This window comes from Phocoena sinus, chromosome 20 (genome assembly GCF_008692025.1).
Source record: "Phocoena sinus isolate mPhoSin1 chromosome 20, mPhoSin1.pri, whole genome shotgun sequence".
Taxonomy (NCBI): domain Eukaryota; kingdom Metazoa; phylum Chordata; class Mammalia; order Artiodactyla; family Phocoenidae; genus Phocoena; species Phocoena sinus.
Genome location: NC_045782.1, coordinates 12107156 through 12133379, shown reverse-complemented (window position 1 = coordinate 12133379; position 26224 = coordinate 12107156). Strand labels below are relative to the sequence as shown.

General features: G+C 51.6%; 1 protein-coding gene across 4 annotated transcripts in view; it reads left to right on the top strand.

Annotated features, from left to right (window-relative positions):
• RAP1GAP2 (RAP1 GTPase activating protein 2) overlaps window positions 1-26224 on the top strand; it is a 186907-nt gene that overhangs the window by 60853 nt on the left and 99830 nt on the right. For all 4 annotated transcript variants that reach the window (XR_004347654.1, XM_032617539.1, XM_032617538.1 and 1 more), the window contains one exon: window positions 21896-21980. Coding sequence is in view for 3 of the 4 variants with exons in the window: in XM_032617539.1 (XP_032473430.1) it covers window positions 21896-21980 (85 nt within the window). In the remaining variant the exon portion in view is untranslated. The remainder of the gene's footprint in view (window positions 1-21895; window positions 21981-26224) is intronic.

Sequence of the window (26224 nt, the reverse complement as noted above, 5' to 3'; positions counted from 1 at the left end):
AGTTCTTCCAAGATATTTTGAGTAAAGAAAGCAAGGTGCAGAGTAGAATGTATAATATATTAACTTTTGTGTAAAAAAAAACGGGGAAAATAGGACTCCATCTTGTATTGGTTATATTTGCATAAAGATGCTGCAGAAGGATGTGTAAAAAACTACTTCATGGGCCAGGTGGGAACTGGACAGACTGGGACAAGGGTAAGACGAGGCCTTTCACTGTATACCTTCTAATAATTGTTGGCTTTTGGACTACGCGAATGTATCACTCACTCAAGAATCAACAGGTCAGTTTCCTTTGGGGGTGATGAAAAAATTCTGGAACTAAAACCTTCCTGGTGGTCATGGTTGGACAACATTGTGAATATACCTAAAGCTACTGAATTGTATACTTTAAAATGGTCAGTATGGTAAATTTTATGTTATGTATGTTTTATCACAACTAAAAAACGTGCAAAATGTCAGCAGACCAAAAAAAAAAAAAAGTGGAAGAAACCGAAAAAACATGTATGAGGGTCCTGGGTCGGTTGCCTGGGTTTAAATCCTGACTTTGCTACTTCCTAGTTTTATGATTGGATAGATAAATCACTTAATTTTTTGGAGAATTAGTTTGGTCATTTATAAAGGGTGGATAATAAAAGACTGTATCCTGAGAACTGGATGAGAGGTGAAGGATTTAGCTGGGGAATCATAGGCCTCCCTATGGGTTAGCTATCCAGAAAGATGAGGATTGTAAGGGCGGCCTGAGTTGTCTCCCTCCTTCTGGCTAGCTGGGACATTTGCATTTTAATGGAGACTCTTAAAGACTAAAAACAATCAAGACTCCAAGGGAGGAATGGTTGGAATTTCAGAAAAATTTATAGTTCCCAACTGGGGAAAACGAGGTCTTTTCATTTCCTGGGCAGAGTTAAACTTTTACCTTGTCCTCACCTGTGGCTCCAGATGGATGAGTTGAAAGTAGCAGAGGTGGGCTAGGAGAAAGGAGAGAGGAGAGCTGAGGATCAGACCCAAGACTGACAGAGCTTGAACCAAGCCTAAGGTTTGAATCTGGAGAAAATGAGACAGCTCGTCAATCAACCAAGAAATCGTGGCATCCCGCCACCCCCCACCCCTCCATCCCAATCGCATGTCCATCTCCGGCTACTGCCCCTGGCTCTGCTCCCCACCACAGTGGCTGCTCTGGTTACCAAATCCAGTGGTTACCTTTGGGCTCTCACCTTAGTCATTTGACACTGCTTAATACTCCTTCCTTCTTAAAATGCTTTCTTCGTTTTGCACATGAAAACACCCTCCTGCTTTCCCTCCATCCCCTGGCTAGTCTATCTCAGTCTTACCCTCCTTCTCCTACGTGGACATGTACCTGGGCTGATCCCTCAGTGATCTCCACTTGGATGTCTGAAAGACATTCCAAACTGAACACGTCCAAAGTGGAATCCCTGGTCTCTGTCTCTCCCCCTCCCCCAAACTCATCCCTCCTGTAGCCTTCCCTGTCTCAGTTACTTAGGCCAAATTCCTTGGACCCATCCTTCATTTCTCTACATTGTCCTTATCCCACCCTCCGCCCCCATCCAATCCATCAGCAAATCCTGTTGGCTCTGCCTTCATTCTCCATCCAGAGTTGGACCACTTCCCACCACCTCCACAACGGTCAATCTAGTCCAAATCCATCATCAGCTCTCACCTGGGTTATTGAGGTAACGTTTTAACTGGCCTCCCTGCTCTCAGTCTTTGCCCTCTTGCAGTCTGTGCTCAGCACTGCAGCCAGAATGATCCTCTGATCCACAAGTCAGATCACATCTCTGTTCTGCTTACAACCCTCCCTCCCATGGCTTCCCATTTCTCTGCAGTAAAAGCCAAAGTTCTTACCATGCCACAGGCCTTACATGATCTGCCCCCTGTGGTTTCTCTCCCCTCAGCTCCTATTCTTTTCTCATTGCTCACTCTGCGTCAACCACGCCAGCCTCCTTGCTATTCCTTGACCCACTAAGCTATGCTCCTGCCTCAGGGCCTTTGCACTTGCTGTTCCTTCTGCCTGGAATGCTTTTCCCCCAGATATTCTCATGGAATGCTCCCTCGCTTCCTTCAGGTCTTCCCTCAGATGACAGCTTCTCACTGAAGTCTCCTCTTGGTGAGCCTATTCAAATTTGCAAATGTTTTCCTGCTTTATTTTTCTTTGTAACATCTGTCACCCCTTGATAAACCTCATATTTAGAGCTTTTACATCATTCGGTATTTATTATCTCTTTTTCTCCACTAGAATATAAGCTCCACAAGGGCAGGGTTTTTCATCTGTTTTGTTCTCTGTTCTCTTTCCAATGCCTAGAGCAGTGCCTGGCACATAGAAGATACTCAATAAAAATGCAGTGAATGGACGCATGACCTTCTGTCTTCATAATGAGGGGAACTGGATGCCATTTCAAGGCCTTATGTAGGGGACTCCTTTGATCAGATTTACATTTCAAAGGGTCACTCTGTCTCCTGGGGGAGAAGGTATCAGAGTGGGGCAAGAGTGGGGCTACGGAGATTGGTTAGGAAGATGTCAGTGGCTTGAAGGTGACGGTGGAGGGGGATGGAAGGATGTGGATGGACTTGGGAGAATTGGAGGAGGCAGAATGAAAGGATTGTTGACCGTTAGAGCTGCGCTTCCTAGACTTCAATGTGCACACAAGTCACCTGGGCGTCTTGTTGAAATGCAGCTTCCTCTGCCACATGACCCAGCAATCCCACTCCTGGGCATATATCAGGAGAAGAACATGGTTCGAAAGGATACAGACACCCCAGTGTTCATTGCGGCATTGTTTACAATAGCCAAGACATGGAAGCAACCTAAATGTCCATCGACAGATGACTGGATAAAGAAGATGTGATACATCTATACAGTGGAATATTACTCAGCCATTAAAAAGAATGAAATAATGCCGTTTGCAGCAACATGGATGGTGGATGGACCTGGAGATTATCATACTAAGTGAAGTAAGTCAGACGGAGGAAGACAAATCTCCTATGATGTGGCTTGTGTGCAGAATCTAAAAAAAAAAAATGATAGAAATGAACTTATTTACAAAACAGAAATGGACTCGCAGACTTAGAGAATGAACTTGTGTTTGCCGGGGATGGGGGGAAGGGTGGGGAGAAGGGATAGATTGGGAGTTTGGGATTGACATGTACACACTGCTATATTTAAAATTAAACGCCTTTCCATAAAAAAAAAAAAGGAAATGCAGCTTCCCATTGGTGGGTCTGGGGTGGGCCCGAGAACCTGCATTTTCAGTGAGCTTCCAGGTGATGCCCCTGCTGCAGGTCCATGGATTCACCTTGGGGTCGGCTGTCAGGCATAAGACAAGAGGAAGAGTCAGGAGTGCTCGGGGCCTTTGATTGGGAGACAGAACCCAGCAGGAGGATTAGGTCGGGGGAAATGTTGAGGTCACTTTTGGACACTTTGAGTTTGAGGTGCTGAGATCCCAGAGGAGATGTCCAGCTGGCAGTGGGATCTGACTCTCAGAGGAGGGGCCCGAGCTGGAGGCAGAAAAGGGGGTCATCACAGGGACGGCAAAGGCAGCCCCGGTGTGGGTGAGGCTGAGTGGGGAGAGGGTGCGCTGAGGAGGGGCAGGGCTGCGGGGAGCCCTCTCCCTCCCTGGGAGATCCATTGCCAAGGGAAGGGCCTTGGTTAAGACACCCGACCGGACACTGAGCGTGGGACAGGTGTTTTCTTCACTGGGCTCATTCAGTGCCACCCTGACCTCGCTGGTTCAACAACCCCACAAAGAAAATGGCAAGGCGGCCAGCCTGAGGGCACAGGAGGGAAGCCAGACAACTCTGGTTCTCATGGAGGCGGGACATTCTCCAGTTTTGGTGCTGCTGTCCCAAGGGGGCCTGTCCTGGAGCATTTGGGTGTCCCTGCTGCCTGGAGCCTCATTGTGGACTCAGGCAAACCTGGGCGCAGATCCCACTTCACCCCTTGGTAGCTGGGTAACCTTGGGCAAGGCACTCCGCCTCTTTGGACTTTGGTTTTCTCATCTGTATGATTGGGGTGGTAACAGTGGTGGTTGTGAGGGTCAGTGAGATCGTGTGTCTAGCACGCGGAACCCAGAGGCTGGCGCTGGCCAGTGCTCAGCAAAATTATAATTATCTCCAGAGGGTGTGGCGGAGTCAGGATGGGCACTGGCTTTGCCCACTCCCTCCCTGCCTGCCCTCTGCATGCGCTGGGCATGGCTCCACCTCCAAGCACTTCTCACATGGAAGGGGCCCTACTTCCTCCTTGGTCCCTCCCCTCGGCTTGAATCCAGTCATATCAGTCCCCATGATCTCTCTTGCTTTGAATCCTACCCCTGTTGGTGCCCATGCATTCAAGCTGGTCTCTTGTCCATTCACTTTTCCCTTCTGAGCTGACTGTAAGCTCCCTGGGGGCAGCATAATTGTCTGTCTCTCCATCCATGTCCCCCATTACATATCAGTCCTTGAGCCTGGGTAGGGGCTGAGGATCCAGCAGGGATGAGGCAGGCCTGATCACTACCCTTTTGGAGTTCATAGTCCGGCGGGTGGAGCGCGGGTGGAGCTGGGGAGCTGGGGAGAATGGGTGAGGGTCTGACTTGATGGGAGCCGTCAAGGGCTGAACTGGCAGCTCTGAGGGCAGTGAAGCCTATCCTGAGCTCCCCCGGCTTGGGGGGAGAGCACTTCCTGTCCGCAGGTCACTGGGATGTTAGGGCAACCGCTGCCGCTCCTCAAGGGGATGCTTTGCTCAAAGGTTTCCTCCATTCTTTTTTTTTTTGCGGTACGCGGGCCTCTCCCGTTGCGGAGCACAGGCTCCAGACGCGCAGGCTCGGCGGCCATGGCTCACGCGCCCAGCCGCTCCGCGGCATGTGGTATCTTCCCGGACCGGGGCACGAACCCGTGTCCCCCGCATCGGCAGGCGGACTCTCAACCACTGCGCCACCAGGGAAGCCCGGTTTCCTCCATTCTTGCCACTTCTTCCCAGAAAGACCTGGCCCAGCCCTTTGTGGTGGAACACTGATGTTCCCACCACAAGCCTCAGCTCTGGGTGCCCCCGCCCCCGCCTGCTGGGGCTTCTTCAGCTCTGTGGCCTTTTTTTTCTTTTGCGATATGCGGCCCTCTCACTGTTGTGGCCTCTCCCGTTGCGGAGCACAGGCTCACGGGCCCAGCAGCTCCGCGGCATGTGGGATCTTCCCGGACCGGGGCACGAACCCGTGTCCCCTGCATTGGCAAGCGAACTCTCAACCACTGCGCCACCAGGGAAGCCTCTCTATGGCCTTTTAACTGATGGATTTTGGCCGTTATGGGGAGGGAAGTGTCTTCCATCTAGAAGCTTCTAAAAGCTTCCATTTTCTCTCTTCCCCCTCTCTCCACCCTGTCTTTCTTTTCTTCCTCTTTTTTCATCCTCTGCCTGTCCCCTTGCCCCACCGCCAATCCCCTTTCTGTAAATTTGTAAAACAAACACAGGAAAAAAAAAACCAAACTCATTTACCTATTCCATCGGCAGCTCAGAGCAGGATAAAGCTGCCGCCTCCCTTGGGAGTTGGCTTTTGAGCTTCGGGCGTTAGTCAGCTCTGTTCCTGGGGCGATTGGCGGAGAATCCCAGGGCCCTGCCATGTGGCCTGGGGCCTCGTCAGCCAGGCCTCAGAGGCTCTGACCCAGATAGGCGGGTGGATGGCCCTTTCATTCTGCTCCGTGCTCACCTTCTGATCTGGAGAGGGACCCAGAAAGGACAGGCAGGGGACTGGGAGGCGTCAGCCAGCCTTTTGAGTGATAGCAAAGCTAGGACAGGCTACTGCAGTCACCCCTGGTCTGTGTGGACCCTGGGCTCCTTGTCAGACCTGGCCTCTGCCTGCTGTCCTCTCCCAAGGGAGAGCTGGGGCTACAGGGATGATTTGCGGGGGGCCACCTCCACCTGATGGCTTGCGCTCCTGGCCGAGGCGGACAGCACACGTGCTGCCTCAAAAAGGACACGGCCAAGTCCTTTGCTCGGCCAGACAGGAATTCACTGTTCAGCGCTGTTGGAGGTGCAGAGGGTGAGTGGTAGCTGTTAAAGAGTCAGGGTGTGGTTCTTGGAAGCCTGCCTGGAGTTTGCACTGCGAGTGAGGACCATCCTTACCTGGCGGGACCCTGGCTGAGCGGGGAAAACCAGGTGTAGTGATTTCCGTGCTTTGCTGAGGAAAGGCAGAGGTGGGAGAGATCAGAGGGGACGCAGCCGCCCTTTCCTTCATTCTTTCCTTCACTCATTCACTCCACACATAAACAGGAGAGCTCAGCCCACAGACCTTGAGTCATTCTTGAGTTTGAGTTCTGGTCTCTCCATTAACTCGCCGTGAGTTCTTTAGGAAATCATTCCGCCTTCTCCAGGCCTCAGCTGACTCATCTATATATAAGACGAAAACATCACGCCAAACCGTGATCTTCCCCAAACCGTGCTTGGCAGAGAAGGTGATGATAAACGTCGTCAGTGCAAATTGTTATATGAATGTAAGGTCTTAGTGTTAACAGACAGTTTTGAGGGTCTGCAGTGCTGCCCTGGGCCCTGTGTGCTCTACGGAAGTGGCCAAGACAGTTCCCTAGTCTGCGAGTGGATTCATTTCTTGGAGGATCTTTCATTTCTTGGAAAGTTCTCATCATGCTTCCTCATGGGGTACTGACCCGTCATAGCCCTCAAGCTCTTCAATTCATTCAACAGATAGTTACCGAGTGCCCAGAGGAGTTGGCTGATGCGTGGGGGGCAGGTTGGAGGCCAGCAAAGGGCCCTGGTGCCCCACTGAGTCTTTTCTTTTTTTAATTTATTTTTGGCCGCGTTGGGTCCTCGTTGCCGCGCGCGGGCTTTCTCTAGTTGCGGCGAGCGGGGGCTACTCTTTGTTGCGGTGCGTGGGCTTCTCACCGCGGTGGCCTCTCCTGCTGCCGAGCATGGGCTTTAGGCGCGCGGGCTCAGTAGTTGTGGCTCACGGGCTTAGTTGCTCCTCGGCGGGTGGGATCTTCCCGGACCAGGGCTCCAACCCATGTCCCCTGCATTGGCAGGCGGATTCTTAACCACTGCGCCACCAGGGAAGTCCCGCCCCACTGAGTCTTGAAGCTATGCCCGGCTCCTCTAGCAGAAAGAGCTGTGTCCTCTCCCCTTACTTGCTTCTCCCACCCCATCACACACACTACGTTCCAGTAGTGCCTATTTATCAGATGATTTTCTGGCTGGCCCAGGAGTGGCCTCCTCTGTCTCTCTTTGGTCTACTCCTTGGGACAGGGAGATCTGGGAAAGGACAGCAGAGGTCCTGGGCAGGGGCCCTTACTTCTCAGTGGCCCCAGCTGCCTGTCGAGGCTGACTTCATGCCTCCTGGGGAGAATAAGGCCATGTCCATGGACAGACCCTTCCAGCATTATTGATGTTGATGTATCATCTTGTCACTTAAGTGACCAGGGCAGCTGGAAATGATTCAGCAGGAAAGCTGAAACAGCAGCCTTTTCTCAGCCCTGATTCCCTGTGGCAGGTGCTGGGTCTGCTCCCTGGGGCTTCGCCTGCTCTGGTTTGATGGGTTGCATCAGAAGAGCAGAAAGCAGATGTGGCAGGGCCCCTCCCTGCCCCCAGTCTGCTTCACGAGATGCCTCTGGATCCTCTGAATTTGCTCCCAATGAGTTTCTATTAATATTGACGATAAAATGTGAAAATCAGAATTAGAATGATAGGCTCTCACTCGTGGTGTCCTTTGAAACAATCCAGAATAGATTATTTGTATTTAAAGGGATATTTTTTAGGTACTTAGCAAATGAAAAGTAACTTTCTCTTAAAAAAATACTCCTCCCAGGCCCCTTTCCCAGCAGCATTGCTTTTGGACCCCAGGTTGTTGTAGGAGGGAACTTCAAGGCTCTTGAACTACTCTTTTCCCAGCAGAATGTTTAATGAATGATCCCAGTGCCCTAGCTGCCAGCTCTCAGAGGCCAGGGCTGCAGGGCTGCAGAGCTGAGTACCAGGATTGATGCTGAGGCCACCAAAGCAGGAGTGTAACAGAGGGGAGCCATCTAGAACTTGCCCGCCAGGGCCCCTTAGAATCCCAGCTTTGCTACTTACTTGCTGTTGGACCTTCCACAAGTCACTTAACCTCTCTGAGTCTCAGTTTCTTCATCTGTAAAATGACAGAATAATTCTGTATCTACCCCATAGGGTTGTTGAAAAGATGAAATGAAATAATGCATGTAAAGAGCTTCACATGGTACTAAATACATCTTAGCTGGTATGACGAGGATGACAGTGATGATGAAGGATGCTTCTTTTATGTCCACTATCCATGTCCAGAGGAGTAATCCAAGCTCGGAAGCAGAATCAGTTACCAGGGAATGACATGAGCTTAGTAACAGATCAAACTGGTGGGGAATGGGTTAACTGTGTCTCAGACTCTTGAGCAGGGCGCTGAGGTCAGTTGAAGCCACAACAGTGAATAGACCAGATTGTAGTGGAGATAGCAGCCTCCTGCCCCATGCTGCTCTAACTTAGCCCTCTAGGTCTGAAGGTCTAGAGTTTCTCATTTTCTTATTCTGAATTCTTATTGAGTTCATTCAGTGCTATGCTGGGAATGGGCTGGTGGGCAGGGTACATGTTAGAGACCTGTGAAGGGGCCAGACAGAGGTGGCTTCTGTTCTCACTGATTCAGGAGGTGGGCCTGGCCTGGGAAGTAGGTTTCTGCTCATCACTTGGGGCTCTTGGTCATCCAGGGGTGATCCAGGCTGCCAAGCCCTTCTTCTGAACCTTCCAGTCATAGAATACTGCAAGGATCACACCCAGGTTCTGGGATGCTCCTGGAGGCTCTCACAATTACCCTTCCTTTCCTACTGTCCACTAGAGAGAAGCCAGTGCTGGGAGGAGGCAAGAGGTTTGATTTTGCTGGGTTTGGTTCATCTGCTTGGGTTCTGTAGGCAGGGTCAGAGCATGTTGTTGGTAAGATGAGATTGTAGCCCTCGCTCCTGTGGGCTGAGTCAGCTATGGTTGATTTCTTGGCCGCAGGGGGATCCCTCTTGTCCTGGACGTTCATCTCCCAGTGGTGCAAGAATGAGGGTGGGCCATGTGCCCTGTCTCGGTCCTGGAAAACAGCTCCAAGCATTTGTCTTTCTAATGAGTGAAATTTTCAGATAGGGAATGACATTATTAATTGAAAAGATCAGACATACTTACCCTGAAATGCTATGATCTCTCCCCACTGAGACTATCATTTAGTTTGAACCAATGATGAAAATCCTTAATCTGGTATATCACCAAGTGATAACTTATTCGGAAGAGTTAAGAATTAAGAGGCAGAGTCTTGGAGTGATAGCTTAGCTGGGAGGCTGGTTTGCTCTGTGATAGGGTGACTCCTAATGCCAACAGACTGTTGGGTGGTTTCTTAGCATGGATGGTTTAAAACACCCCTGTGCTGGGCACTCTGGAGGTGGGATCAGGGGGTGCTCCTTCCTTCCCAGGTTTTACCAGGAATTCAGCCAAGACCTGGGTCCACTTAATGCGCAGTGTATCCTTCCACTAGCACCATTTTTTTTTGTTGTTTGTTGTTCAATTCAATAGTCCATGTTCACTTATTATAACTGTGTAAATATTATTTATTTTTGAGCCAAAGAGGGTGCTATAATTGTGTTTCCCTTCTTGTATAACCTTTTATTTTTCCTAGAGTTAATGAGCAACTCATGTTTCCCCCATTAGTGCAGTTTTCTATATACCTATCTTTATTTTTCTTTTACTATTTTAATTTATTCTACCATAATTCCTTTAATAGCTTTTCTTCCCCCACCCCCAAAGCTTATGGCCACTGCATATCCTGTCAGTTCTACTCTTTCTAACAGGAGACCTCACTTCCAGAAGCTTTCTAGCTTCTGCTGGATTGATGGCTGCTTTGTAACAGTAGCCTTCCAAGAAAGGGTGCAAGGTGGTAAATTTTGGGGGGCTTTTGCATGTTTCAGGATATCTTTGTTCTTGATAGTTGCTTGATAGTTTGCCTGGGTATAAAATGTTAGGTTGAAAATAATTTTCCTTCAGAGTTTTGAAGGTATTATATCATTGTTTATACTAGATTCTATAATTGCTGTTGAAAAGTCTGATGATATGCTGATTTACATCCCTTTGTCTATGGTGTGTTTTGTATTTCCTTTCTGGAATTGTTGATGATTTTTCATTTACCTAGGCATTCTGAAATTCCCTGACAATGTTTGGGGTGGATCCTTTGTCATTTACTGTGCTGGGTGCTCAGTGGACCCAGAGACTCAGGTCCTTCCTTCAGTTCTGGGAAGTGTTCTTGTACTGATTCTCTGATAAATTTCTCCTGTTAAGGTGAAACAACAACCATTTTATTATGCTCAAACTCTGTGTGTTAGGATTTTCGGTAGTGCACATTGGTGATGGATGGCTTCTCTCTGCTCCACTATGTTCGAGACCTCATCTTGCGTGGCTCAGATGGCTGGAGATGGCTGGGATGCTCAGCTGGGGCCATATGTCTGGGGCCTTGGTTCTGGCTTGGTTCCTCGGTTCTTCGCATGTGCTGGGGGCGAAATGTCCAAGATGGTTTCTTCACTTGTATGGACTGAGATGCCTGGGACATCTGAGAGCTGGCTGGGTGTCTCTCCATGCAACCTCTCCATGTGTTAGCCATAGCATGGCAATCTCAGTATAGTCAAACTTCTTACATGCTGGCTTGCTTTCCCTAGAGCAAATGTTCCTAGAGATAGAGGTGGAACCTTCAAGGGTTCCTATGACTCAGCCTTGGAAGTGAAGTAATATTATTTCTTTCCCATTCTGTCAGTCAAAACTGAGTCACAGGGCCAGCCCAGATTCAAGGCGGCAGCAGGGACGGTACAAGTGCATCAATACCGAGAGATATACTCACTGGGAGGCCACCTTTGGAGACTAGCTACCACAACTCCCCTCTTTCTTCTCTATTACCTCTTTCTGGAAACTTTATTGGTCAGATATTGGATACTCTGATGTTTTTACCTTTTCTCTTTCATTTTCCATATTTTTATCTTCCTGTCCTACTTTTTGGGAGACTTCCTCAGCTTAGCCTTCCAATCATATTTCTCTTTTCTGAGATCTCTTTCTTTCCTGATCATTCCATTTTTACAGTGTTCTCTCCTTGTGTTGTGCATGTAAAATCTTGTCTTATATCTGAGGCTATATTACTTTATAGTATATTTTGAATTTTCCATTGGTTCCTTGCAGTGTCTGTTTCTTTCAGGTTCCTCTTGTTTATTTTGATGTCTCTTGCTTATGTTGGAGGCTTTCCTCAAATGTCTGGCCACCCTTAGCTGTCCCTCGGTCCTTAAGAGTGAGGTACTGGAAGTGGGTTGGGAGCCCTGTGTGCTTGGGCTGGCGTGCACCTGGGGGTTTCCATGCAGGGTGATGATTGGGTAGTAAGCTGCTCTTTTCACTGGAGGAACCTAGACGTTGTCTTATCTTAGGGATGGTCCAGTTTCTCGTGGTGGTGGTGGCGGTTGATGAGGTCATGTGGTTGGTTAGGAAGTGAAAGGTTGGGGGATGGGGTCCAAAGACTGAGTGTCTCAAGTATCAAAGACTCCCCCAGGTCATCCATCCCCCATCCTTCTTCCAGGAGCTTGTAATCTCTTCTAGGCTGAATTTTCTTCTTCCATTGCATTTGCTTGTGTCATTTCACACTTTTTTTTTTTTTGGCGGTACGCGGGCCTCCTACCGCCGCGGCCTCTCCCATTGCGGAGCACAGGCTCCGGACGCGCAGGCTCAGCGGCCATGGCTCACGGGTCCAGCCGCTCCGCGGCATGTGGGATCTTCCCGGACCGGGGCACGAACCCGTGTCCCCTGCATCGGCAGGCGGACTCTCAACCACTGCACCACCAGGGAAGCCCAACAATTATTTTTTATTGTGATACATGTCCTATGTCCAAACTGAAGCGTGAAACGAGCACCCATATACTTGCTATCCCAGTCAGGAAATCCGCACAGGTTGGGAAAATGCTGATATTCTGTGCCTTTGCGACTCCGTGGCTTTATGGTTTTGACTCTGAAGCTGTCTGGGGCTGTGACCTTGTGAGCTGGCTGCCTTTGCTCTGACCATGATGTAGCTCCCTCAATTGAGGCCAGGCGGTGCTAAGCAGAACTGCTGACCTCGTGAGGGAAGCTGCTCACTCAGCAGTTTTCAGGTGGTGCAGTACATTAGGGGCTGGATGACAGGCAGGTAGGCTGTTTCCTCAGTGCTGTGGACATGGAGCCTCTTGGACAATGGGGTGACTTGCCCACCATCGCTTCCTTGGTACTTGCCCTTCGCTTGGCTTCCAAACTCCATCCGGGCATGGTCCTCCCTCTCTCCCCTCTTCTTACCTGCCCTGCTGAAGGCTTCTGTTCCTTTTTGCTTTTTCAGCCCTACCTGTTCTCCCTGGGGGCCTCCTTTCCTCTCATGGCCTCAGCTCCTGCCTCTGTTTTCCTTACACCTGTGTCTCTGTTTAGGCTGCAGTTCTTTTCTGATCCTACCTGGGGACCCCAGGGCCTCCTGAGCTGCAGCACACCCAGAATGAACGCTTTATCGTCTGTCTCTGCAAACCCAGTTCTCCTCCTTCGTCTGTGTCATGCTTGAAGCATCACTCAGTTTTCTGAAACCCTAGTCTTTTCACGTTTTTGGCTGTCTCTTCCTCCTTTTCTCTTAGTCACCAAGTGCCCTTCATTTTGGCTATGAAATGCCTGATGGATTGAACCCTTCCCTTTCATTTTTGTGACCATAAGCAGAATGGAGCCCCTCCCATGCTGTTCCTCCCTTCGCCCCTCCCCTTCCAGTCACTGCGTCCTCCGCTCTGCTGCCTGGGGTCCTCCAGCAAAACCCTGCAGGTCAGCCACCTGCCTTCCACGTCCACGCCCCCCTTTGCCCACGAGACAGAGTTCAGCTTGCTCAGTGCCTGTTTCCCAAACCACCTTCAGTGCTTCTGTCATGTCTGTGTGACACCTGGATCCGTTACTTAATAGTTTTCTTTAACTGGCTCAGTTTTAAAAACTTGAATGAACTCGTTTTAGAAGGTGACGGTATGTCACTAGCATAAAGGGAAGATCAGGGTGGCCTGCCACACGTAGAAGATCAATAAGCGATTATTGCAATAAAGGGCACCCCAGATCACCTCAGGTGCCCACAGGAAAGCGTGCCCCCCACTCTGGGAAAGTGCGGTGTGGCTGCTTTTCCTGAGCGGGCTCTAGCTCTTCCTGGCAGGCAGGGTGGCACCGTGGATAACATCGTGCACTGTGGAGCCAGACTGCGTGGGTCCAAGCTTTGCTACTTTCCTGCTGTGGGAACTTGGGCGAATAACTTAACCTCTCTGAGTGTCAGTTTCCCCATCTGTGAAGTGGGGTTAATGATATTGTCTGCAAAGGGCTGTTGTGAGTATGAAACGAGATAGGATATGTGGGTCACTTCCAACCGTACCTAGTACATGAGAAGCCCTGAGGCCTCCTTGCTAGTTTTCTCTTTTCCTTTTTGAGGGCCTGTTAAGTGCCACACATGTGTTTCCTCTGCGGCCCCCTAGTGCTCCTTGCTTTCACTCCTCTGTGCCTCTGTTCAGCGCCTTTCCCCTTCCTTTTTCTCTCCCAGACAGATGCTGGCCTTTCCCTCCAGGTCTGGCTTAGCTGTCACCTCCTCAGTAACCTTAGCTGATCTCCCAAGGAGACCTGGCCCCCTCTTTATTCTGTATCTGTTTTAACCCATAACCCACAGTGCACACTTGGCAGATGGGTCTTTCACGTGGGTGCGCTGTGCCTCCAGTATGGCTTCTGCAGTTTCACTTCTCCCTCCCGGATTGTCTTCTCAGGGGCGTGTAAATAACCCTGACGTCACCGCCCACGCTAAGACACACAGCCCATCCTTGGTCCCCCGAGAGCTCAAGCTTAAAGGACGTGGAAGCTGCTGGCCAGTGTTCTCCTTTCAGATGCCGCTGTGGCCCTCGGGCCCGGCAGAGCTGGCTTTCTCATTGTGACTGGAAGGAACCATGGAAGTGGAGTCGGAGATCTTGGGGTTGAGGCCCGACTCTCCAGTTTTCTGACTCTGTGACCCTCAGGCCCACATGGAACCCCTCTGAGTCTCCGCTTCCTCATGTGTGAACCCTACGGCCTCAGTCAGTTCTAAAGCTTATGTGTCCAGTAAAGGCGTATTTTCCCGGGAGTGTGGAGGTTTGCCCTTGTGGACGGGTTGGTCCATCACCTCTGAGTTGTAATGCTGGAGGGAGGCTGTGTCCCCCGCCAGGCGGGGGCCACAGCTGGCTCTCACGGCTGGTTTGCCCTGTCGTGTGCTGCGCCTCCTGAAACCTGCCCTTTCTCCCACCCCTGGCCCAGTTTAGGGATTCAGGGTCCTCCAGGGAAGGGCAATGCCATCCTCCCCCTACGCACCCAGAGAGACGCCGGCATGTTCTTTGTAGCTGCAGGCACGGAGCATCGCCCTGGCCTCCCCTTCGTCCCACGTGCTGGCCTGCGGCTGAGTCACACCTGGCACACTTGCACAGCCGTAGACCCGTAGATCCCCGGGGCCCCTGCCCCACCTCTCCCCTCACACAGGGCCCCGGCACTCATGCTTTATAAACGTTTGTCCATAAACCAGCCGTGCTTCCTCAGGTTCTTCCTGAGATGTCGTGACCTGCTCACCTCCCACGTTCATGCTGAGGTGACAGGGGAGCCGCAGCTCTTCTCAGGAGAAGAAGAGAGAGGCTCGCTGTGGGATTTGGGCATCTCCCTCGGCCTCTTTGGGCCTCAATGTCCTCGTCACCATGATCAGGCTGTCGGGTGGCTTCTATTGGTTTCTCCCGGCTCTGCTGGTCTCTGCGTCTGTGAACCCTGGGATTGGGTGGGCACGGTGGGGTGGGATTGGGTGGGCACGGTGGGGTGGGATTGGGGTTGCATTCCCTGGGGAGTTTTGCATCCTTGAAGGTCCAGAGCTGTGCTCTGAGTCTCCTGGATCCTCTTAGGGTGTGCATGGCAATGGGATGGGTCACCAGAGCCGGCCCTGCCAGGTGCGGACAGGTGAGTAGCACCTGCTCCTCCCCAAGTGGCTCTCCAAGGTGGGCATCGGGACTCAATCCCTCCACGTGTTGGAGCCTCTCATTCCTGAATCCCGTGTCCCCTTCCCTCCCTCCGTTCCCCCGCCCGTTCTGCTGGGCTGGCATCCTTCTCCCCTTCTACACTGGCCCCAGCAGAGTGTGGACAGTAATGTCTTCACCTCCATGTCTGGGCCCTTGGGGCTTGGGATCAAGCCATGTGCACAAACCCAGGACCCGGCGGCCCACACGCAGTGGCTGGACTCTCCTGTCTTAAGTATGTGGGCATCCAGGTTCCCTCGGATTTGAAGCCGTCCCTGCCTCCTCTCTGCTCTCTGATTGGCTTTCTGCCTTCGTGTCCCCGCCACCATGCCCATTCCCTCCAGCTTATCTGACGGCAGCCTTGGCAATGACAATGGCGGCCAGGTATTATGTTTTTGCTGTGGACCAGGCACTGTGCTAAGTGCTTTACAGGCCTTATTCAGACCACCCAAGGAGGTGAGTATTATTTACAGATGAGGAAGCTGAGGTGGGGAGAGGCGAAGTAACTTGGTCACGGTCACACAGCTCATCAGGGGTGGCACCGGAATTCAAATCCAGGTCTGTTGGAGCAGAACACCAGGGCTTTTGATCCACTGTACATGTTGCCTGCCCGCCTCCCTCGAGGCTGGAGGCTGGCCCTCTACTCCAGCATCTGCCAGGCTGTCCTGCCATGATGGACAGAACTTCTCAGACATGTTTCCAGCCACAGGGATGCCCCAGCACTGCTGGCTGCTGGAATGAGGGCTACATGATTGTGCCTGTGGCCTTGGGTCTCTGTAGACAGCAAGGTGGATTCCTCTGGGCTGGGACCCCCAGCCCATGCCCAGCCCGGTCCCTCCTCGTCCCTGCCCCTGACCCGGCTTGCCCAATGACCACACAATTCTCTGCCACCACGAAAACTGTCTTAAGACTCTAGTCATATTGAAGAGTTGAGTCCAGTGCAGGGAGCGGGAGTTGGGGGTTAGCCTGCCCATTCTGCAGAGGGGAAAGCAGAGATAATAAGACTCTGAGGGTCCAGCTTGTCACGGCTAGAGCTGATGGGAGCCAGTCCTGGCTTCTAATTCCCTTTTCTTCCCATCGTATCTCCTTATGATGATTTCTCTGGAAGCTTTTAAATTTCATTTTGTTTTATTTTATTTCCTATCGTTTATGGTCTAGTTGGTTATGCAGGGTTTGGAAATGTGAAAAGTTGGAACCCCAAGACCCTCTCCTAAGTTCTTAAGTACTATGCTGTAAGTACTTAAGAATGCTGGGGGTGGGGAAGAAAGGCACTGCTTTCACCAGGTGGGATCAGTCAGGAAACTGTACTCAGCATCTCCACAATGCAAGACCCTGCACACAGCCCGGGGCCCCGGGGCCACCAGAAGGCAGCCAGAGAAGAAAATTAAGCAGCAGGAATGACAGAAATGGAGCCCATTCAGCCCCTTCATCCTTACTTCTTTCTAAAAAGTTGAGGTATAGGGCTTCCCTGGTGGCGCAGTGGTTGAGAGTCCGCCTGCCGATGCAGGGGACACGGGTTCATGCCCCGGTCCGGGAAGATCCCACATGCCGCGGAGCGGCTGGGCCCGTGAGCCATGGCCGCTGAGCCTGCGCATCCAGAGCCTGTGCTCCGCGGTGGGAGAGGCCACAACAGGGAGAGGCCCGCGTACCGCAAAAAAAAAAAAAAAAAAATTTTGAGGTATGATTTACATACCATGAGATTCACCCTTTTAAAGTGTACGATTCAATGGGTTTTAGTATATTCACAAAGCTGTACCATCACCACTGCATAGTTCCAGAACATTTTTATCACTTCCAAAGAAACCCCGGACCCACGAGCAGACCCTCCCTGCCCCTTCTCCTTCTGCCCCCGCCCCCAGGCAACCACTCATCTGCTTCCTGTCTTGGATTTGCCTATTCTGGACATTTCGTATAAATGGAATCATGTAATAGGTGGCCTTTTGTTTCTGGCTTTTGTCATTTAGCATGTTTTTGAGGTTCATCCATGTTGTAGCATGTATCAGTACTTCATTCCTTTTTATGGCTGAATAATATTCCATTGTGTGGAGGGACCGTGTTGATTATCCATCCATCGGTTGATGGCTGCTTGGGTTATTTCCACCTTTTGGCTGTCGTGATGATGTGTCTCGTTCCTTTTGGTTTGGTTTTCCTGGGAAGCTCTTCATAGCGGCCAGCTGTGTGCATTTCTCTAGCTTGGCTACTTGGAAAGCAAGAGAAAGCGGGGCCGAACATGGCAGGGTGGCTGGGGAACTGGTGTAGTGGGAGATGCAGACAAGGGGAGTGTGTAGGTTTGGGAGAAACTCTGTGCCAGAGGGAGGGCTTAAACCTGGCCCCAGAGCCATCTGCTGTTACAGGGGATTTTTCCTGTTGTTGATTATTAACCGATGGTTATGATCCTGACAGTAGATCCCCGGGGCTAGAACTGGTGCTTATTTGAGATGCCAGGAATGTTTTCAAAGACACGTAAACAGCCCTGGACCCTTGCTTCTCTCTTTCCACTTGGAAACCTGGTCACCATTTTATGAGTTATAATAATAATGGTCTACATTTGTATAGGACTTTATATTTTATTTCACAGCCATTATGTTTGAATCCTCAGAACATTATCACCCCCATCTTTGCAGAGGAAGGAACTGGGACACAGAGAAGTGAGGTAACTTAACCAAGGTCACACAGTGGGGTAGCAAGTAGAGACAAACTTGAACCCAGGAATCTCTTGATTCTTAATATAGGTCCTTTTCATAGAAATGTGGGAGAGATGATAGCTGCAATGACTTCAAATGGTCTGGGGCAGAGACACTGGAGGCTGGAGGCAAGAACCCTGGAGGCCTGGGTACTGTAAGTGGGGTCTTTGCCTGGAGATCTGCCCAGTTCCCTGTGAACAGCCCCATCTGAGTGAATCATCCCCCGGCTTTCTCAGCTTCCTCTCCAGGCTCTTTGATCATTTCCTCCTGAGATTTACGTTTGGCTAAAGCCAGATAGGACCTCTCCCGGCCTCCCTGAGCCCTCCCAGCTGGGGAAAGAATCCCAGAGTAGAGAACCTCAGTGCCAGGCAGCTCTGGGGCAGAGGGAAGCTGAGTGGGCTGCGCCTCCGGGACCCCAGAGGCGGGAGGCTCTTCTGACCTGCTCATTCACACCTGCTCTTACCACCCTTCTCTTTTAGCTGATTGTGTAATCTCCCTGCTTCCCTCCTCTGCCTCTGTCACCAGCCCCTCTTCTTCTGGGTTCCTGGGTAGGTCTGGGACCCTGCGGCCTTAGAGCTGCCTGTGGGCTGGCTTGGCTTGAGAGGCAGTTTTCAACCTTAGTGCCATGACCCATGTCAAGATCACTGTGGGTTACAAGAAAGTCATTACAAATAAGAGGGAAGTTACCATTTCTGCTAATAATTTACCTTTTGCTTATAATAAATTAGAGCAGATTCAAGGTTATCTCTTGAGATAGCCATGTCACTTTCACCACTCAGTACGTGTGATGTGTTTGGCTGAGAAAGGGCTAGAATTGCATTGAGCACCATGTTCTTACTCTGTCTTATCTTAGCACCAGCTGGTGGCCAGGCTGGGCCTGGCTGTCCTTGGGAGGGTGGCTTACACGCAAATGTCATTGGTTGTGAGGTTGAGCCCAGCGGACCATGGCAGGGGTGCTGAGGCTGAAGCAGGGATTTCATCCTTCTGGGTTTTGGTCTTCCAATTACAAAGCCAAGGCTAGAACATGGGACTTGGACAGTGTATTTGTTTCCTAGGGCTGCTCTAACCAAGTACTAGAAACCAGGCAGCTTAAAACAACAGACATTTATTGTCTCAGTTCTGGAGGTGAGAAGTCCAAAATCAAGCTGTCAGTATGGCCATGCTCCTCTTGAAGGCTCCAGGGAAGAATCTTCCTTGCCTCTTGTAGCTTCTGATGGTGGCCTGCAATCCTTGGCCTTCCTTGGTGCTCCAGGTGCATCATTCCAACCTCTGCCCCTGTTGTCACATGGCATTCTCCCTGTGTGTCTGTGTCTTCAGGTGACCACCTTCTCCTCTTATAAGGACACTAGTCATATTGAATTAAGGGGTCGCCTTAATGACCATATCTTAACTTGGGTACATCTACGAAGACCCTATTTCCAAACGAGGTCACATTTACAAGTAGGTGAAGACTTCAAAATATCTTGGGACTTCCCTGGCGGTCCAGTTGTTAAGACTCTGTGCTTCCAACGCAGGGGGTGCGGGTTCGATCCCCGGTCAGGGAGCTAAGATCCCAAATGCCGCACAGCGCGGCCAAAAAAAAAAGACTTCAGAATATCTTTAAGGCAGTTCATGATTCAATCCGTAACAGGCAGTCAGCTCTTAAATAAGTACCTTTGGCTCCTAGGAGGGAGGGCTGAAGTCCAGAGTAGGGTTTGGTGCCATGTGGCCCATCCCCTCCCATAAAGCCATTCCAAACTATCTAGGTACCAAGGCAGGGTAGTTTCTGATTTGCGGCCATCGGTGTGCATGTGCTCTGGGTTCTGATCTTTTTGAGGGCAGTGGTCATGCCTTCTGCCCAGCCTGGTGTCCCCTCTGGAATCTTGGACAGGGCCCTGGAGCTAGCAGGAGGCCGGTAGCCACTCGTGCTCCTTCCTGCTCCAGCACCTTCTGGGCTCCACGCATCCTTTGGGAAATTATTCTGGCAGATGCCCCGTGCTCCCATGTGATAGCCCTCACCAGCTCCTGGAGACTGGTCCAGGGAGAACAGACTGGCTCAGGGGAGAGAGGCTTAGTCCACGAAGGACTGGGTACGAGGGCCCTTTGCCTGGGACTCAGGGACCTTGGTAATAATCTCAGCTGCTCTGGTCCTACGGGCGTGGACATCTTCCACCTTATGGAGAGAACCGGACAGTGTGACTTTGTACATGAGGGTCTCCCGATCACTAATATGAAAAACCTGCTGGCATGGTCCTCCTCTAGGGTTTGTGTTCCCAGAGAGCCAAGGCGGCTACTGGTCAAGTTTGCCCACAAGCCATCTCCAGGGGAGTAAGCCAGAGGTCCTCAGCTAACCCCACACAGTCCTGTAGACTCTGGGTGGGGGCTTGCCTCCCCTCCCTTCCCTGCATGGTTTTCCCTTCCAGGCTCCCAGACCCACCCAGGAACTGCCCTGCCCGTCCTCACCTCAGGGGACCTTCTCTGAGCATCTTTCCTCCCTTCCTTTTCCATCATCACGAGTCTTGGGCTGCAGGCCCATTGAGGAGGAACAGTGCCTGCTTGGAAAGGGTAAAGTGGCTAGGGGAAGCAAGCTCGTTTCCCACCCAGCTCTGTCGGATCCACAGGCAGGCGAGGGCCAGAGCAGCCGGATGTTACCCACAATGGTAACATCCAAGGCCATAAATGCAAGGGGAGGCCGGTGGCTCTGACTGAGAAGTAGGAGGAGCTGCGTCCGTTCCTTTGTGTGTGACCGCGTGTGTGCGCACGTCTTGAGTGTTGAGTCTTGGCCCTTTGGTTCTTGTGTTAGTTACGGTCTGGATCAGGAGGGAGGGGACCCCACTCTCCAGTCATCGGAGTGAGTCCAAGGTCCAGGAATAAAGGAGGAGGGAGGCAGATGGAGGTGCAGAAAGGGGGATTGGCAGGGTTGAGGTTAGTGGGGTCACGTGGATCCTCCACCAAGCCAGACGTTCACGCAGCCTCCTTACCTGGGTCCCTGGAGGACAGGTGACAGGGACAGGCAGGGGCTGTGCCAGGGTAGCTGGGCCTGCCTGGGCTGAGGGGAGCCAGGCTGGGGTGGTGTCTGAGCCCCAGGGCCAGGGTTTCCTCTGGAAAGACGGTTCCCTCTGTAGGGAACATGGCTTCTCTCACGAAGGGGGGCTTGGGGTTGGAGCTGTCACCCCCATTGGCAGGACATGGGCTGGAACAAAGTACAGAAGCATTCTCTCCAGGTGGCAGTGGGGGTCCTTTGGTCATTTAAGTGGGACCAGGTTGGGGGCTGACTCTTGGCTGCTTCAGGGTGGGGCTCTGGAGAAGCAAACAGTTGCAAAATTGGGGGCTTTGTGTCTCAGCCTGGTCTTCTTAGGCTCTTAATTCTGTTATCCTTGCCTCTCCCTCCTGTCCCAGGATATAGCCAGGGCACGTCCTGGACACCAGAGTCCCTCGTCCGGAGACTCCCCCAGGTTCTGCCCAGCTGGCCCCGTGCGTGACCATCGCTCTGAAGGCTTTTCCGTGACACACATTCTCCCTACTGATTGGACTGTACACTAGCACTCCCTGGTCACCAGCAAGGGCCAGATGGAAAGTGGGGAGTGTGTGAGAGCAGCGGACTTGGCGCAGTCGTGTTGTCATGGTGACACAACTCTGTTTAGCTGCCTCTCCACGGTCCTAGCCCACATGGACTAAAATAAGTTTTACCTGCAACATACACAGCAGGCAGCCCTGTCTTCCCAAAGTCTGACCAGGGCGTGTGTGTGTGTGTGTGTGTGTGTGTGTGTGTGTGTGTGTGTGTGTTTAGGGACAAAGGGGTCCCCCCAGGGAGGATGAACTGAAAACGTTTACCCCTCTCCCCTTCTTTTCCTTCCCAGTCCTGTATCTCTTTAGACCTGTGGTTCTCAGACCTCAGCATCACAATCACCTGGAGAGATGGTTAAAACACAGATTCCTGGGCCCCATCACCCGGGAGTCTGGCGTGCACCTGAGAATGTGCATTTCTAACAAGTTTCTGGGTGATGCTGTGGTGCAGGAACCACACTGGGAGTAGCCCTGCCTAAGATTTTAGCACATCCTGGCAAAGAAATGCACTGGCTCTATTTTCTGCATGTGTTAGACTGTGTCCTTAAGCCCAGCTGCTGTTAGAGGAGAGAGGGGAGGGGCAGACAGGCCCCCACTCACCTCTTCTGTGTTCTATGGCCTAACAGGAAGCAGGAGCTGGCCAACAGCTCGGATGTGACCCTCCCAGACCGGCCGCTGTCCCCTCCTCTCACTGCGCCTCCCACCATGAAGGTAAGAGGCTTCTGCCGGTATGTGGGGAGGGGAAGTGCGCGGGGAAAGTGCTGTTGCTTTGGCCCCTGGCCCGGCTGCTTCTGTCCCCATGGGGGCCTTGGAATGTCTCCACACCTCTGAAGGCAGCGTCCACTTGAGATTACCAGTGTAGGAGGAAAGTGTGATTGTGAGATTCGGGGGTGTCAAGGGGCAGTGAGGAAATAGACTGGGGCTGAATGGGGTGGGCGGGATGCTTGGTGATTAGCGAGAGGCCTTGCGGAGCTGTAGGTTCCGGCACAAGGGGCCCAGGCGCGAGTAAGTGGGGACACTCAGAATGCAGCTGGGAGCCTTACGGGGCTACTGCCCAGAAGGGCTGCCTGGGGCTGGGGGTGGGGAAGGAGGGGTCCTGTGGGCTGGGACCCTCCTGGGACTTGAATGGCACTTGTGCGCTGCTCTACCTGCCTCTGACTGGCCTCCTGGGCTGGCCCTGTCACCCTAACCTCTGTGGGAGAGTTGCCTTGGAGGTTCTGGGAGCCAGTAATTCTTTCCCTATTAGCACTTCATTCACAAGTCTCTCTCCTGGGAGACTACATCCCAGGACCCGGAGGGGGCTACATCCTCCCTACACTGAGCTCTCCCCCTTTACTGTTCAGTCTTCCTGGCAGGGTGGCCACATGGGCCTGAGCTGGCCCTCAGGGAGGACTTTGGTTCAGCCAGTAATCTTGCCTAGGCAGCAATGCACCTCCCTCACACTTTGCCAGGTGAGGACTAGGTCTGAAGACGTCACCTGAGTCATCTGAGGTCCTGGGGTTCTGCTACAAGGTGACTCACAGGGAAATAATTAGGTATCTCTTTCCTGGGAGTCCCTGTTGTGCCCCCTCTTCCCTGACCTAATCTGTTGCAAAGTGATACCCTCAAAGGAGGTAGATAAAAGCCATCTTCCCATTGTCATCCCACATTGAATGCCCATCACACACAGAACTGAGGGGGAATGTCACAGAATGGCAGTCAGAGCCTGTCCTGGCTGAATTAGGAATGCAGGAGTAGGTAGGATGCAGGGCTGACCTAGAAGACAGCTCTGCTCTCCTCCTGGTGGGGTACTCAGGGGCATTGAAAGCCAGACCACTTTCATTAGCCTAGTCACAGTGCTGGCATCCGAGTCAGGTGCTGGGGTGGCTTGTTTGCACAGGGTATTACTGAGACATGTCGCCATTCTGAGTTTTAGTCCCTTGGTCTGCAGAGTTGGGTGTGGGATGCTTGTCTCTGCTCATGGATGGCGGGAGTTTGCAGGGAGGAATTCTGAAAGTCTCCTAGGAGGAGTCACTGAGTTCTCTTGGCAGGCTTTACTTATGTGCTCATTTAATTTACCCAACACCCAATATTTATTTGAATGTTGTGTTAGTCAAGACTCTTGGTGGCAAGTGACAGAAACATAACTCGCTTTGGCTTAAGCATAAAAGAAAATTTATTGCCTTCGTAATGGCAAGTATAGACTCCAGGCACGGCTGCATCCATGATATCCGTCTCTTACCATTTCTCTTCTGTGTTCCATCCTTTGTCAAGCTCTGGCTCTGTGGTGGCAGATGGGGACAGTAGCTCCTACTTGCTAAGTAACTCCAGTGGAAAGAAGAGTATCATTTTCCCCCCAGTGGTTCTAACAAAAGTCCCAGGGAGGAAGCTCATTGGCTGGGCTTAGGTCACATGTCTATCTCAGAGATGGAAGGCTCTGATTGGCCAGACCTGGGTCTCTTGCCCACCGTGTAAACCAGTGGTCCCCAACTTTTTTGGCACCAGGCACCGGTTTCGTAGAAGACAGTTTTTCCACAGACTGGCGGTGGGTGGGGGGGTGGAATTTCTATTATTACTACATTGTAATATATAATGAAATAATTATACAACTCACCATAATGCTGACAGGAGGTGGAGCTCAGGTGGTAACGCGAGCGATGGAAAGCAGCTGTAAATACAGATGAAGCTTCGCCCGCCACTCACCTCCTGTGGTGTGGCCCGATTCCGAACAGGCCGCAGACCGGTCGGTACTGGTCCACGGCCCGGGGGTTGGGGACCCCTGGTCTAAACTGTAAGAACGGATAATGGGGGAGGGGTGGCGGTTTAAAGGGAAATTGAAGATGCTACAACGAGAGGAAGAGGAAACGGATGCAGGGCGGGCAAGACCAACAGCTTTCTACTACACGTGCTGACCATGTGCCAGGTCTAGTGCTGAGCACTGGGCACCTAGTAGCAACAAGGCAGTATGATCCCTGTTCTCTTGGAGTTTGTCATCCAGCTATGGAGACAAAAGTTGAAAAAATAATTTCAAGAATGAAGGATGGACAGTTAGGTGTGATGAATGTTCCAAAGGAGAAGCACAGCATAGCTCAGACAATATAAGGTCTGTGGGGGGGAGATCTAATCGAGCCTTGGAGAGGGTCAGGGAGGGCTTTGAGGAAGTGGTGCTTAAGCCGAACCCTGAGAGTGGAGTAGGACTTAGTGAAGCACAAGTGCAGTCAAGGTGGAGGAGAGTGTTCTAGATGCTTATCACTCAGAGTGAGGCCAAGAGACCAGCTGCACCTGCCTCATTGGGGAGCTCCTTAGAAATGCAGACTCTCAGGCCTCACTGCAGACCGCTGCATCAGGACCTGCATTTTACCACATTCCCTAGTGATTCACATGCACATTTCAGCTCCGGAAGCACTGCTGTAGGCTCCGTCCTCCCTGAGGCGGGAGAGAAGTTTATTCTCGAGGAACAAGAATGGCTAGAGGAGGGAGACGCAAGAGGGAAGAGATATGGGAACATATGCATATGTATAACTGATTCACTTTGTTATGAAGCAGAAACTAACACACCATTGTAAAGCAGTTATACTCCAATAAAGATGTAAAAAAAAAAAAAAAAAAGAATGGCTAGAGCGCTCACAGTTAGGGACCAAGAGGCAGACCCTTGGGAGTTTTGCCTAAGATTTTGGGCTTTATCCTAACTAGGGGCATCGAAGTCATTGAAGGTTTTAGTCAGAGGAGTAAGGTGACAGGACTTTTGCAAAGTCACCCTGGCTCGTATGCAGGATGTGTGGGACGGAACGGAGTGGAAGCGGGATGAGTGGGGAGGCCACTGCAGGAGTCCAGTGGGAGAGGACTGACTCTGAAGGGCCTGTGACCACCTGGAAGTGGTCAGATCTCAGAGATCTCCCAGGAGGTGGATTGGTGAGATATGAGGATTTGGGGAGAGGTAGGAAGCAAGAATGGTCCCAGATTTGGATCAACCGGATAAACGATACAGCCATTCTCTGAGAGGGGGTGACCCAGGAGGGAGGATGAGGCTTTAAGTTCTAAGTGCTGAGTTGGACATGCTTGAGGCACCAGTGGGGGTGTCACTGAGCAGCTGGGTATTTGGGGGCCAGGCTCAGAAGAAGGGTGTGACTGGAGATAAAAATCTGGAGTCTTTTTTGTAGAGATGGGAATTGAAGCTGGGGGTGGAGGTGGGGGTGGGTTGGTGAACTCTCCAGGGAGAGGATGGAGTGGGAAGATGGGAGATTCCAGGGGTGGCCTCCCCAGGGAAAGGCTGGTGTGGATGAGGCTGGGGACATGGTGAGAGGGATGGGCAGATGTGTCAACTACAGTGGAGAGGCCAAGGACTACGTGGAGCTTATGGTGGCCTCTGGGGTTAGTGTCCTGGTGGCTACTTAAAGCTACGATGCTCATTTACCTCTCCCCAGCCTGCTCAGAACAGAGGGAGCCGCCGTGTCGGGACTGCACTTACCAAGTCACGTTGTTAGGCCAACGCGCCCTTGCATTGAGTTCAGGGCAGCGACTGCGTCCTGTTCTGTGGGTTCCTAGTTCTGGTCGATGTTTACGGTGCGTCGACTATGCTGGAATCCAGGTTGGAGGAGCAGGCACTTCCCTTCCACTCCTCTGGTTTTGTCTGAATCTCCTATCCCAGCACACCCTCTTTCTCCAGGTAATGCTCTTCTAAATTAAGCCAGAATACAGGGACTTCCCTGGTCGTCCAGTGGTTAATCTCCGTGCTTCCACTGCAGAGGCCACAGTTTCGATCCCTGGTCGGGGAAGTTTGCATGCTGCACGGTGCGGCCAAAAAAAAAAAAACCTGAATACGTGTGTTCTTCAAGATGTGGACTGAAGCCCCCTCCTTCCCTATCACTTTCACCTGTGGAGTCACCTGTGCAGGTCTGGGCTCCCGCCTGCGATGTGCTCTCCAGGGTGGGATTAGGCGTCTGCTTTGCTGATACCTCCCAACTTCCCCAGGTTAT